The sequence below is a fragment of the Condylura cristata genome, unplaced genomic scaffold (genome assembly GCF_000260355.1).
Source record: "Condylura cristata isolate star-nosed mole 26May11 unplaced genomic scaffold, ConCri1.0 scaffold00014, whole genome shotgun sequence".
NCBI classification, from domain to species: Eukaryota; Metazoa; Chordata; class Mammalia; order Eulipotyphla; family Talpidae; genus Condylura; species Condylura cristata.
The window spans coordinates 18,274,688-18,289,602 of record NW_004567115.1 but is presented as its reverse complement, the minus strand read 5'-3'; the positions used below and the strand labels follow the sequence as shown (position 1 = coordinate 18,289,602).

General features: G+C 37.0%; 1 protein-coding gene across 4 annotated transcripts in view; it reads right to left on the bottom strand.

Annotated features, from left to right (window-relative positions):
• The window catches only part of RBPMS (RNA binding protein with multiple splicing), a 155,676-nt gene that overhangs the window by 69,663 nt on the left and 71,098 nt on the right, over positions 1–14,915 (bottom strand). For all 4 annotated transcript variants that reach the window (XR_001145447.1, XM_004682211.2, XM_004682210.2 and 1 more), the window contains exons 2-4: positions 13,476–13,553; positions 11,463–11,501; positions 10,307–10,369 (exon numbers count right to left, since the gene is read on the bottom strand). Coding sequence is in view for 3 of the 4 variants with exons in the window: in XM_004682211.2 (XP_004682268.1) it covers positions 10,307–10,369; positions 11,463–11,501; positions 13,476–13,553 (180 nt within the window). In the remaining variant the exon portion in view is untranslated. The remainder of the gene's footprint in view (positions 1–10,306; positions 10,370–11,462; positions 11,502–13,475; positions 13,554–14,915) is intronic.

The window sequence follows — 14,915 nt, the reverse complement described above, 5'->3', positions numbered from 1 at the left end:
AGAAAAAGATTTTGAGGAAAGGAAAATGCAGTGCTGATATAAACAAAAACTGAAAAAACACTGGTGCCAAAATTTGATAAACCATTCAGAAAAAACATTCATTTAAAGATCAGCCACAACCCACAACAGACTGCCAATTATATTTTTTACAGCTCTTTTTCTAGCTTCAAATTTTTCAACAATATCCTTCCCACTCCAGATACAGACTTACTGAGTCTTCCACTCTTAAGTTACATACAAAACATGGTAATAGCCTGTGTGCTCACTCTCTCTGTGTGTGTATGAGAGAAGACTGCATTACATTTAAAAAATTAATATATTTAGAGATTAACAGTATTTATAGTCTCAACTATACCGAAAATCAGAACCGTGTACCATCTACACTCATTTATTAACACCACTACAGATAAATTAATTCATGGGCAGGAAGCCTGTTAATTGATGACTACAGTAAAAATACAGAAATATAGAAATGGAAAAGGGTCACATTTGTTCCCTTAAACTTGCTTTAAAAAAAGTATGGACCATGAAGTGGTTTGCAAGTTTTTTCCAACCCAGAATTTGAAGCTTAGACACAAGTTAGTTGAAAAGAATGTAAACACTGAAGGCCAAACTTCGGAAGTTCACTGCAAAGTACTTCCTGTGCTGCACAAAGAGCCAAGAAAAAAAAAAAAAGAAAGAAAGAAAAAGAAAAAGTCAAAATGGATCTCACCTCTGAGCAACTTCCCATCTGTGCACTTCCCTTTACTGCATCACACTGCAGACCACAGTGATGACCCAAGAAGCTTAAGGCTGACTTTCTCTCTCTTTACAAAAAGGCTTTTCTGCAAAATTAATTCCCAAGTCAGGAATCTCATTGGCTGCTAAACATAACAGTTTATAAGAAATGGATGTGGGTCTTTGGTTAGAAATAGATTCATATAGGCCCACAAATGGAGAAAGATTATGTGTGTGATTAGCTTGACAGACTTAGAGGGAGAGATGGGTATTTTTGTTGGGCTTAACCACTTTTTGAAGACTTAAGAGTAGTATTAAGTACAGCACTGCATTCTTACTTCCCCAAAGCTCTGAGGAAGGACAGATCAATTTATTATCAACTACATTGTAATACAAATCAGTGTTCAGAAATACTCTGAACCCAGAGGAACGTGGACTCTATAGTTACTTCTAAGTCACTCAGGAGGAAGAGTAAAACTAAGAAATGAAAACCAGTCCTTTGTGCTGGTTACTGTCAGTTAATTACCAGGGTTTTTAACCATTTATTGGGTACTTGTCACTTTAAAAACATCTATTTAATTTGATCCTCTAATGCTTTGAAATAGGTTACCAATAGAATATTAACAGGAAAACTGAGGCTCAGAGAAGAACCTTGAATTAGTAGTGTCAGCCAGGCCTGCTGGCACTGACATTTACGTTACTGTCTTTGGCTAGAAAACATTACACATGACCAGTGGTCATGAAAAGAGGTCCTTTACCTGCTTTCCTCTTAACCTCCATTTAGTCCTTTTTTCACAGGTGACTTTTCCAAGCACAAACACATCAAAGTGTCCTAAGACTGCAGAAACATGGCACACTTTTACTAACATCACTGAATTAAAATTAATTTTTGGAATTGTTTTAGGTTTTTAGAATTTGATGAATGTATAAATCACAAGGACACAATGAATGTTGGGGGAAAGGGGAGCATCAACATTTTCTACTAATGCTTGCTCAGGACTTTCCAAAACCTAAAGTTTTCCCTCTGTTGGTTTGGTCACTCATTTAGTGAGCATTCTAAGATGTGTAAACAATTACCAGATTCTCTTTCATAAGATAATTTTTTTTCCTTTGAGGGAAATCTATGACCTGTAAGCTTAAATAATCTTTCCTGATTTCTATTCAACATACCCTTATTTGCACACTACATTAGTCTTCAAAACGAATGCCAAACTTCATGAAAATGATGTTCTGTGAATTCCAAATTTTATTCCTATTTTGCAAGGGCAGAAATGCTTTTGTAATTTGTTTTTGCTTCCCTATAAACTTTCTGCTTTCAACATTTCCTTCCCATATAAATTTATTTTCATTTCCCATAACACTTTTCTAAGTTCACTCAGAGTTCTATATATTTGCTCATTTGGTTTTGAGTGATGTCATTTATGGAAAGCAAACAAAGGACAAAAATGGAATAAAATGATTCCATCTATAAGAGTGGTTTCTAGTGTACACTAGGAATTTTCTACTTAACTGCATTTTGAAGTTAATTATTTAGATTTTTAAAACTTAAAAGTGATCTTTTAAAAAAAATTATCTTGCCCTCCATAGCTAGAAAAAACCTTGTATCCCTTTATGCAATGTTCAGACTACACAAGTGCCAGTTACTTTTCAAAATGTTATTATTTTAGAAATTTTAGTTTTAAAAAATGTTCCAATGTTTTTTTTTGTTATAAATATTAGCCTTATTAAATTTTAGCTTTTAGGTTCTAAGTTAAGCAATCTAATTATGTGCTTATTCCTGTTCCCACATTTAAGATGTACATTATATAAATTTTCTTCATATTCTAAAAGCATGTACTCTATTACTTCACTTATTTTTACATAAAAAAAGTTACTGACCATAGACTGTTCTGTGATTTACCTTTTAATGTTTTCATGTAATTATTAAATGTCTCTCAATACATCAAGAAAATTTGCTATTTTAGGTATTAATAATCAAGAAAACACCTCACATTGTATATACATTTATGAGCAAATTAGAGTTTGACAACAGACAAATATCCTGCCAAAATACTCTATTCTCAGCTAGAGGGGTTTGGTCCCAACCCACTCCCTAAATCTTTAAAATGTTCTTAATGCATTCCAATTACAGTGTGAGAGTTAGCTTTTAGCTTTGTCAACCAGAAGTTCAAATCTGTAATAATGATTAGAAAATATTAAGCCAATGTGGGAGCTCTGTGGCCTCTGGCTGTTACGACAGTATGATCATTCACTGAAAGAAAAAAGAGTGATGTAAACAGCCAAAATGGGCAGCACTGCAGAAGATTCCTCAGTAATGTGGATGGCCTGGAGTTGAGCTTTCTGCTTTAAAAACTGGCTTGACTGCTTAACCAAAGGAGTTTGGCAGATTACTCATTCTTTTGCAATCATGTTCCACAAATACTAACTATATTTTCTACTTACATTTACAATAGAAGCAAATAGATTCTCAGCATACCTGAAATACCTGAAGAACCATGGAGAAAGGGTAAAGGTCAAATAAGATAGCATTTTTAAGAGGGAGACTAGATAAGTTTGAACAAGCAGATCCTCCAAAAATGCCACAATGCAAAAGCTGAGGGCATTTTCACATAGCCATGTAATAGCAGATAAACTAATCTGAGATTTACAATATAGCTTGTAATCAGAATATATCCCGGTTTATGTGCAAGAACCTGTGGATATTCCCAATGCTAAAATTTGGTTGCTTTTCTTCAAGATTTTGAGGATATCTTTTACTACTGTAGTACTTTCCAATTTTTTTATATGAAAGCTTAATAGATTTAAGTTACCTAATTTTCTTCAGGAGAAGAAAGAACTTTGCAAATTCCTCACATTCATCCCCCCCCCCTCCCCACTGAACAATTTTCAAATTATGTGTTGTACCATCCTAGGGAAATTTTATAACAATCTAAAAATTGGAGGCACACGAAGGCAAAGAAACCCCTACTCCCGATTACATCTACATCTTACTAAGCAATCACACACTAGTCATTTTGCTAAATGCTATTAATACTTTTTTAAATTGTATTTGGATTCGAGTTGTTTCTGGTGGTGTGACCTTTGAAGAAAGCCTATTCTCAAATTTAAGGTGTCTGCCTGGACTGAGCTGGCTCAAACCAAAGTGCAAGCAGCCATCATGAGGGAGCCAATAACCCTGCATGCATCGTGGTGGCCCTACACTGGCACAGGCACAGTCCCCAACCCCAAGTGACGTCAAATGGCTGTCTTAAAATCCTGCAAGTTCAGAGTAAGCAGTTATAAACAGATTTAACAAATAAACACTAGATTGGACTCATGATCTCATCTGGCAGCCCTGCTTATTTCCCATCCAAAAGTCCCAGCTGAGATCACACTAATTGGGCCTCTTCAACCACTTTGAGCAACGGGCTAAGAGAAACCTAGGGAGAAATTCTTAAAACTGATAAGTAACATATTGACATTGTGCCTGTAGAATGGGGAGCTGAGATAGGCCATCTGGATACATGTGTTTGTGCAAAGTTTTGTACCGTGGAAATAATTCACCTAACACACAAGCTGTACAAATATGAAGATCAAAAGTTCTAACTTGCACAACCTGTCAGGAAAACCTGCGATACAGGAAACGGACTGTGGTCCAGATTTCTTTCAAACCAAAGCCAAATGCCCTTGTGTGGCTCGTGTGGCTCCACAACCCTGAGTTTGGATTTGTACTAGCACTTTATGGCTGCATCTTTTATATTAAAAAGTATATTTATGGTGCAAGTTCATATTCAGAGTCTTTCCAAGTGTTTTTGATTTCCTTTTAAAACTTTGGAAAGTAAATAATGTCCCCATTTCACAGATGAGGAACCTGGTATAGAAATACTGAATTGATTATAGCCAACTGTTTGCAAACTCAGTAGGTGGAAAGTTCAAGCTAGTCAATGAAACTGAAATCATGCAGAAGGCTGGAATCATTGTGAAACAGTAACTGCAGTGTTTACTTCAATGCCAGGAATTTATGGAGATGGAAAAAGCTAAGTTTTCTTGATTATATCAGTTGTTTTTCAACTAGCAAGTACCTTTTGGGAACATGCTTTCTTATAAATTCTTAAAGATTTTTTCTGAAAATCCTCTGTACCACACATACTGCCAAGTCAATAAATGTTTTCACTAATCAAGAAATAATTTTATGCTGTATTTATCAATTCTTAATTATCCTCGTACTAAGATGTCTTTGCAATGAAGTCTGAATGTCTAACCATATTTCTCCTATTTAAGACTGCTTTTCATCTTTTTTTTTCATTTATATATTACACAGCATATCAAAGAATACAAAATGTAAGTCTTATCTTATTAAATGAATCATCCAAGAGCTGGATTTTTCCCTTTCTTCAAAACAAGTAAACTATTTACGGTAACAATTCCATTAATTAGAACTGCCATCTCAAAAATGTTACGAAACCCTGCCAAAAGCAACAACATTCTAAGTCACATGGGACCCCAAGTAACCAAAAGAAATCAAATCTACTGAAATTAGTCAAAGAAGATTTATCAAGAGTCCAATGACTACATCTGTTAGGATGAAAAACAACAAAAGAAAAAGCCAGTAAAACAAACTTAAGTTTGGAGAGGAAATAGAGAAATAGGAACCTTCACATCCTGCTGGTGGGAATGTAAAATGACAGTTTCTATGTCTTGGAGGTTGCTCAAACAAAAATGTGATTACTATAACCACGTAACTCCGCAATTTTACTCCTAGGAATCAAAAACAGTGATCCTGTTAATAGACACATGTACACCAATGTTCACCAAACCATTATTCACAGTAGCCAAAAAATCTAAACAACCCAACAGACCATCAACAAATAGACATGTTCAATGAAATGTGATGTATCACTACAATGGAATGGAATGTTCTTCAGTCATGTAAGGAACCGTGGTTGCATATATGCTACAACATGGAGGAATCTGAAAAAAACATGCTGAAAGAAAATAGATGGGAAAAGGAAAATATTCAACATTTATAGTAAGCAAATTACTTTTTTTCCCAGCATAGGCAAATTAATAAAAGATCACAAGTTATCAGGGGCAAGTGAGGAGAAATGGAAGCCAAGTACCAAGTTAGGTACTGGTGGTGCTAGACAACAAAAGAAATTCATGCCTGAATGAGTGGAATTGTACACTTAAAAAAAATCATTAAACTGGCAACATTTGTTATATATATTATGTAGAAAATGTAACAGCAAAAGCATTAAATCATATACTTTAAATGTACATATAGTACATGAATTATAACTCAATGAAGCCAATTTTAAAAGAACTCATTGCATACGGGGGTACCATGATAATTAGAGATCATTTACTTCAATGAGTCTAGTTTAAGAATACGTGCTAGTCCAAGCCATTGAGTTGTGAAGATAATTAGTAGTGATCTAGTCTGGCTCCCTCAGATTTCTTTCGCTTTGCTGTATGTTAGATGCCATGTTAAAATACCACCGAATAGTAACTATTTAGAGAACAAATGACAAACATTTGGTAGCTGACATTCAACCTTTCACAGTACTCCAACTTGAGCGATCCCCAAAACCAGTGTGAGACAATGCCTGATATGAACTGTTCACAACAGGCCATTAATCACAAATCACACTTGTTTGTTAAAACACAATTTCACTAGGCAACAGTAGGGATTTGAGGGAAGGAGGAGGTCTTCACGGTTCACAGGAAAAGCCAGACCATTTATTTCTACCTTTGCTCAAGGTCTTTACCCTTAGCCTTGTCCTTCTTTCTGTGTCACCCTGAAAATCTCTACAGATTTTTATTAAACTAAGTGAATTCTTCAATGCCACTGTATTTGATTTACGTTCCAAAATTTCAAAACTAAATATAATTCAATAATTTGGATTATAAACTTACTCTTCCATTATCATGGAAAAGGGGAAAATGTTGGAATAGAAATTATAAAAGTATGCGAAGGGTGACAGGTCAGATACTTTGCTGTCAGGTTAAAGAATGGATGGGGTTTCTAATTATGGGGATTAATGGAACCACAGATAATCTGAAGGGATGTCTGGGTTTGGGTTTTTTGCTTTGAGAGTTTTGGCTATGAAAACAAAGTGTATCATATTTCCAAGAATCATATTTTATCACCTGATAAAAGTTCATTGTTACCTTTTAATTAACCTGAGTATTTTTCCCAAAAAATCATCAAACTGACTAAAGCATAATAAGAAAATATACATGAATTTAAAAATTACACATTCTGTGAAAATACTACTACTAGTAGTTAACTATAGTACTCAAGTTAAAAACAACAGTAGAAGCTCCAGACATGGAGAAGTCCTTATAACACCTAACTGTAATATAGAAGCCACTAGAAGACTACAAGATAGAGGTTTAAGTTTCTTTTTTTTTTTTTAAAGATTTATGCATTACAGAACTGGGGTACAGGCCAGAGGTGCAGGGGCAGTAAGAGGATTCACCAGAGACAGTGGGGAGCAGAACAGGCCGACTGATAAAGAACATTGCTGAGGGGAGCAGTGGGAGGGTGGGTCAGGAGAGGTCTGCCATGCCATGTGGATCACCTCGGGGCAGGTGGGGATCGAACTCATGCGAAAGTGGCTTAAGCTTCTTAGTGCTGTGCTTTTAAGCTGCAGGGACACCAGGGAGGGCCCAGTTTAAGTTTCTTGATGGTTGAATAAAACAAAACTTACAACATGAAATTTCCCCCCAAAGGAATGTGAGGAAAAGCTTTAGGAGAGCCTGAATAAATGGCACAAGAGAAACATGTAATAGTTGTGAGCATAGTTATGTTTTTAATTCAATTATAAAAAATTACCCTTAAAATTTTTTAAATGACAGGTTTCATGAATACGTCCATTATCCAGAAAGGGTCTGTTTTCTCTGAAAGAAACCCTGCCCCACTGACACATATCAAATGTTATTGTGGCCATTTCTCCTGGACAACGTGGATTAAATAGTCAGCATTCTATAGGTCAAACAACAAGATGTTATGTAAAATGACAGGACTACGATCCAACAGACATATTTGCAACTTTCATTCTAAATTTACTGTTCAACTAAGCCATCCATCTTTCCCTACATCTCAGTTTTCTGAATTAACAATAATACACAAACACCTCCACTACTTTACAAATAGAAAGTTAACAATATGGAGAAAGATCAACCAAGAGCTCAGCAAATGCACTGCACTCACAACTGAGCCTCTGAGCACAAAATTTATAAGGTACCCTGAGGTTCACGGAACAAGCAAAATTAGACCTGCTTCTCTTAAAAGTTCTTCCCAAGTTATTAATAGATGAGCAGCAAACATCATTAATGATTAAGGGAGAGAAATGATGCTAAGGGAAAGCTCACTGCCAGTGAAAAGAGCTGAGCACAAGAACCTAAAACCTTTAGACACAAAAGTGTAAAGATGCCTGGCCAGTTGGTTTGGGAATGTGTTTAAAATCTTCCACAACTATGTCAGGGAATGGTTCATTATCTGTTGTAGAAATTATAAATCCGTTGGCACCCAAAAAAAAGTTGAAATGTCACCATACTATGCTCTGTAAGGCAAGGAAATACAGGTTTTGAGTATGATCACTTAAACATTTTAAAATAAAACTTTTTTTTTCTGCATAGAAGAACTGGTGTGCAGGCCAGAGGTGTGGGGCGTGAGAGGATTCACCCAAGACAGAGTGGAGAGCAGAAATACACTGCTAGGGGGAAAGGCAGTTTAGACAGGAGGTCTGCTGCACTAGAGGTGGGTTAACAGCTCCCTGTTTGGGGATCCAACTTAGGCCATAGTGGTGACAGCGCTGTGACTTAACCCCTAGGCTACCAGGAAAGTTCTCAAATGAACTTATCTGTTTTTTAAAAACCAATCTAGAATAAAAGGTAACATTGCCTTTGTTAGAAAGGTCACTATCAAAGTCTACTGTTCTTCATAGACAGTGCATCAGTAACATCTTTCTACACAGACCAGAGATTAAATACAATGGAGACTTCATTCTGCCATCAGGCAAACATCATCAACTACAGTCACTTTTTTTTTTATTACAAAGTTTATTTTTACATCATTTTGCACATTTTTTTTTCCATCTGGATTGTAATCCCCGCGGGTTTCCCCATCACCAGATCACCCCTGTGCCACCACCCTAGTACAGTCACTTCTTTTACAAGAATAAGTCAAACTGAAAGAAAACAATGCTTAAATAGAAATCATGGTTTTATTTTTAAGGTTAAAATTTGGCTAAATTGAGAAAATTCTAACTTTGGTGTAATGCAAAAGTTACTAAAATAACCCCAGTATACACTAATGCTCAGTACTACTAGTACTAGTACTACCAGTACTTAATAAATAACTGGTTTATATTTTTAAGCCTCTGTGAGAGAAACAGAATGAATAATCAGTTCTGACCAGGTGATTTATCCAAATCCAGGGCTCTTGGAATCCTAAAATGTTCACATTTATTCATGGAAAAAAAAAAAAAAAAACACCACCTGGCAATAATAACAAGAAAGCCATTTCTTCTAAGAATATATATACTTTTCCCCAAACCCTAAGACCTTTTCAAGATTATGCCATAATGCCACAATTATGCTGAGTGAACAGACCCATATAAAAGCTTTCCCTTGGGCCTGCCCATCACCAGGCTATCGGGTCTCTCTCTCCTCCCCTCAGCATGCCTACAATAGCATCCAGACACTAAGAATTGAAGCTGGCAGGGGCACCTGTAAGGTTTCCACAGCAACACAATTTCGCTGAAGCAACACAAAGACACTCAGCTATAGTCAGTCTTGACTGGACTACAAGCCAGTGAACTGGAAAGGCCACTTGCCTTTCCAGAAGCACCTAAGTACTTTTGGCTGCTTTAATCTTGCTCATTCACAGATTCTTGAGCCAACTGGCAGGAGCAGGATGGAACCAGACCCAAGACAACCCAGTTAAACATCAGTCTAGCCCTAAACTCCAGGATTACATTGCTTCCTTCTACCTCTCTCAGCTTGATTCCCTTGCATTGGTTTGTTTCTCAGGGGTGGGGGGTCAATGGAGGTTAAAAACTTCGAAACATACAGCAGTTTAAAATGCTTACAAACCAAATATAGACCTCTCTCCTTAAATATGGCTCAGTTACAGTCATTTATAATGTCACAATGCAGAATGCCTTTCAGGGAAGTCATATGGGAGTTGATTGATTAATCAGAAAAGCTATGGCCTATTTAAAAAAAAAAAAAGTGACATGCCTAATGTGAGCTCATGAGATAAGAAAAAACAAGATTCTCATCTCTTCTTGTTTTAGTCACCAAGTGCAAAGTGTTCAAATGAACAGGACAGTACCGTGAAATGTGACTTTGGCTGAATTAAAGTAAAGCCTACACCATCGAGTAACTTCAGCATTAAAAGCTACTAAGTCAACTATTATATAACACTCTGCACTTCTGACCACAGTTCTAGGAAACATCTCTTTTAGAGGGCTCATTAAACCGATGGATTCCTCTTCTCTTACACTGGGCAATGGCATTCCATCTACAGCCCCATCCCAAGAGGTTCCATCCTCCCACCACCACACAAGGAAACCCCCAATGCTCCATCACCAGTACTCACATTCAAAGCATTCTTTGCAGCTTCTGCTTCTGAGCGACTGTCAAAACTGACAAAACCTACAGGCTGAGGAAAGAAAAAGAAATAAGAGGGGGGAAAAATAAATCAGGGATGTCTTATTTTTCTGGACCAAAGGTGATGTCAAATTGAACAGCTAAGATAAACAATTGACCACAGGCAATGGGTAGAAATAAGAAAGCCAGTCCAGAAGAATCATGACTCAGTGCCTTGGCCAAATTTCTAACACGAATCAAAGGTACAGTGAAGGTGGCTCTTCAAGGGCACAGCTGAGGATTAAAAGAATCATAAAAAATAAAATCTAGCAGGGGTTGGAAGGTAGGCAGCAGTGAACAAAAGAAAAACTTGGGTCAAGAGGCTCTACTTTCCTAAATTAAATTCACTGTACCTCGGTTTCTTCATCTTTTAAAATGGAAAGAGAACCAAATCACCTTTCAGTACACTGTAAGTGCAAGGAATACAATGACAGTGATAATGTCCCCGTAGTTTTTGCTAAGATCAAAATTTTACAATGAACATTTCCATCTCCAATCCCAAGGGATGTCTTTAAAAAGTCCTGTGTTTGATCATGATCAAGCAAGCAAACCACACTACCTTTTCAAACCAAAAGAGTGTCTGCAACACAGCCTATTTCTCAGTAAACAAAGAATACCTCAAAGAAAGGAAAAGTAGCTGGCAGAGGAGCATACTCACTGTCCAACACAAAAACATAGCTAAAAATGTCCAAAAGCTTTCTGGAAAGATTGGGTCACTTCTAGACTTGGGACTAAGGGATTTGAAAGGCAGTATGAATTCCTCATTATTAATATTCTCACCAACTACGAAAGCTTGCCTATTTAACTTTATAATTAAAAAAAGTCAAGGACTTGGACTAAAAGCCAATTTGGATAATAATTCCTTTTAAATGTATAAATTAATCCCATATAAATATGCTCAAGGCATTATCTGACGTCCTGAAATTAAGATATCATGAATGATTTTCCTGAGCTAAATCCTAACCCATCTCATGCAAAATTTAAAGCAACAAAGTCAAACTCCAATGGAAATTTAAAAAGAATTTCCAGCCAGTTACAATCCTGAAGAAAGCCAAATCAAGGTCAATATAAAAATGATCAATTATATACAAGTCTGACATTCTTACCTGCTTAGATGTGAGCTTTATAAGAGAACCCTCATAGCCCTGAAAATGAAGAACAATATTCAGACCAGAAAAAAATTGCAATTGTAATATAGCAGCTGTTCAAGTGAAAAATTAGTGAGTCCTTGATGCTAACTATTTAATTCTTCCTACAAGTGTTTTCTTAGTTTACTGGGAAAGCAAATGACCCACCCCTTAAACACACACAAATGCCTATGCTTGTATATAAAATCAAGCCCTAAAATCCATGCAATAATCTTTCTTTTTAAATAATTTTTTTTCATTAAATATGTAGTGGCAGAAAAATGGGTATCTGTCAATTGTGGATCTTTTTCCATTTTAGAGAACTAAGCTCAGTAAGAGAGGAAGGTCAGAGAATGGTGATGGCTCATTTGCAATAAAATAAAGCAACATTATAAAATGTACTTGTTATGACTTTATCAAAATTTCAATACTTCCAGAAAGATTTAAAGCAGGCAGTGATGCAAAACTGTTGTGAGTTCTTTTGCTTATTAGTAAGTAGCAGCCAATTTTCATATTGGTATTCTGACTGGGACATGCAAAAATTCTCTATGGGTTTTTACTCTAGCTCATCCTCAAGGTGATAGAAACTCTCCCTTACAGACTCTCACCCCTCCTGGCTCCTCTGGATAAGGATAACAAAAAGTGTTTATTTCTGAAAATAATCAATGGCTGGTGGTTTGCTGATGGATGTCACAAGAGGGGAAAAACACCACTTGACATGACTGGCCACTGCACATCAGTGCAGAGAGAGATTTGCAGACGAGGGTCAGCTTCCAGGGACTTTAATTAAAACAAAGTTGTTAGGAATGTACGAGGGGTCCTGACTCTAGCGTTGGGTTTCTGGGCAGGATGTTGGGATTGATTCATTCTCCTATCTTCCCAGCAGAGAACTATGTTACCAATTAGCTACTGTAAACATTTTACCTCAGAGGCCTTGAGTTCTTTTGGCCAGAGAGGTCATGATTCACAGCCCTGCCTCTTCCATTTCAAGGTGCTCTCTCAGAAAGACCTGGAGGTTTAAACACCTTAAAGGGCCTCAGAGGAAAAGGACAAATGGATATTTCACTTAAGTATACCACCACTGGTGGGGATATATTGTGCTCAAGACCCAAAGAGAAATAACATCACATAACAAATATGAATAGGGATGGCAGAATCAGGCTGCAGGTTTGAATCCTGTCATTTATTATGTGTGTATTTTGGGCAAAACTTATTTAAGAGCTCCAAGTTTTATTTTACTTATTTGAAAAATGAGCCCAATCTGAGGCAAACTGAATGAGGTAATTCATACATGGGCTTGCTGGGCTTGCTGGCTGAATCTTTTTCTCTATATATTTATAAAAATTTAAGAAAGCTTTGTTCTTTTAGAAGAACAGTTAGCTTCAAAAGTCCTCACCTGCAAAAGGGATGGGCAGTAAAAACTGCAACCCCGAAGAAAAAACTCATGAAATTCTATGAAGTTGGTGCCCTCTCTCAATACCTTGCTTTCTTTTCCACTTCCTCTCAGCTGATCTCAGGTCCAGCCTTTCTGCTTCCCACTGTACAGTCATCATGACTTTTATATTAAGGGGGCTGTTAGAATGGGGTCACATCCATTATGACAAGGTGACTTCTTGGCACACAATGGACTCTATTTTATCTTCACTGTTGTAACTGGCTGACCGCCAACCTCCCTGCTTCTTTTCCTATCCAGCTGTTTGCAGCTGTCACATCCTAGTCCCTCCTCTCCCTGAGAGTCTAGATGGTGTCCCTAAAACGGCCCTGCCTCTGTTGACTGGGAGTCCGCTGCAACACCTTCCATCAGTGTGGCCCCAGCCAGCACTGCTGCAGACAAGTCCTTGCCAATGAGTTTACACGCAGGCCTTGAACTTAATGACTTCTAGGTTATCTCCTGGGCTAAGATGACCAGTCCACATTTCTGCCCACCCCCAGCTTCCTGTGAAGCTTAAATATGGTTTCCTTTACAATTTTTGAAAGATTAAAGAAAGGTACCTTAAACGGTCTGAAAAGCAAATAGAGCTCCCGAGGTTTGATGTCGAGGGGGAGACCACTGACAAATAGGGTCCGGACCTGGAACATAAATTTGAGAAGTGATCAAAAGAGTGAATAATCCAGAGAACAGAACTCACATGAAATCTCAAAAATACAGTTCTTCAACTATTCCAGGACTTATTTAACTCATGTCCTTTCCATGACACAAGTGAATGTGTCATGTTAAGGAATGTTAAGATGCCATTAAGTCAACCCTAGAATATTTCTATGTGGCTTACTCAAAATTAATTACCTCTAGTTGATTTCAATTTATAAATGAATTCATCCTTTTCCAACTATCTACTGACTTAATAGTCATGGCGCAGGTTCAGATAACTGAAATTATCAGCTGAAGGAAAAACAATGTCACAGAGACAAGAAATCTACCACTTCACTACTCTAACCAAGTGAGCACAGAATGCAGTTAAAAATTAAAATCCAAAAATTTGTTTTGTCCTATTTCCTTCAGTGGCATCAATGAAAAGCTAACTGTGATAAAAGTAAAAGTGTATCAAAAGTTTATCTAAAGAGTAGTCAAAAGGTTTAGCTCTGCATAGGCTCAATTTCAAAATAGGGCAGCTCTCCCTGCCAGATGTTCCTCTTGTGTTTTTTCATGGCATGATCAATACAAAAGGCCAACTGCAAGGTGCCACTGACAGAATTCATTCAAGACACATATGTGAGCAGTGATAATTGCAGGGGCACAAACTGTATCTACTGTCTACTAGCAGAGAGAATAGTTTTGGCAGGGTGAGGGGACATGTCAGAAAACACATTACAATCAGAGAGAGGACTTAAAAGGTTGACTAGGATTTTACCCAAGAACATTTTTTAAAGGGGTAGGTAAAATTTATCATCAGAGAAATGTAATACGCAAGGCAATGAAAGGGGATAAGTTTGGAGAGAAGGGTGACTCAAACTTGAACTGGTAACTGAGGCTCAAAACTGCAGGGGGACAATCAAAGGTCACCAGCTCACAAATTCAGTCTCAATTCCACAGGCAGATCATAAACCATGGACTTAACACATTTCTTTTTCCCTTTCATTTCTATTTATCTATTTCAATGCCTAAAGGCATTGAACCAACCCTGCATGATCTGATACAACACATACTGCCAAAATGGATAAAACTAACAAAAAGAAAAAAAAGACCCTTAGGGCCAGGTAACACTTCCATCACCTGCACACAACCACTATTTCTTTGTTGTGGTAGGAAGATTTACAATCTATTCTCTCTTAACAATAGTATATTATATACTTGACAGTGACATTATATAAGAGCAATGTTGTATACTTAATCCCCAGCATTTACACATGGTATCATTGGAAATTTGGACACTTAGACCAACACTGCCCCACCCACCCTTCAGTAATTACCTCTTTTCTATTCTATTCTATTCT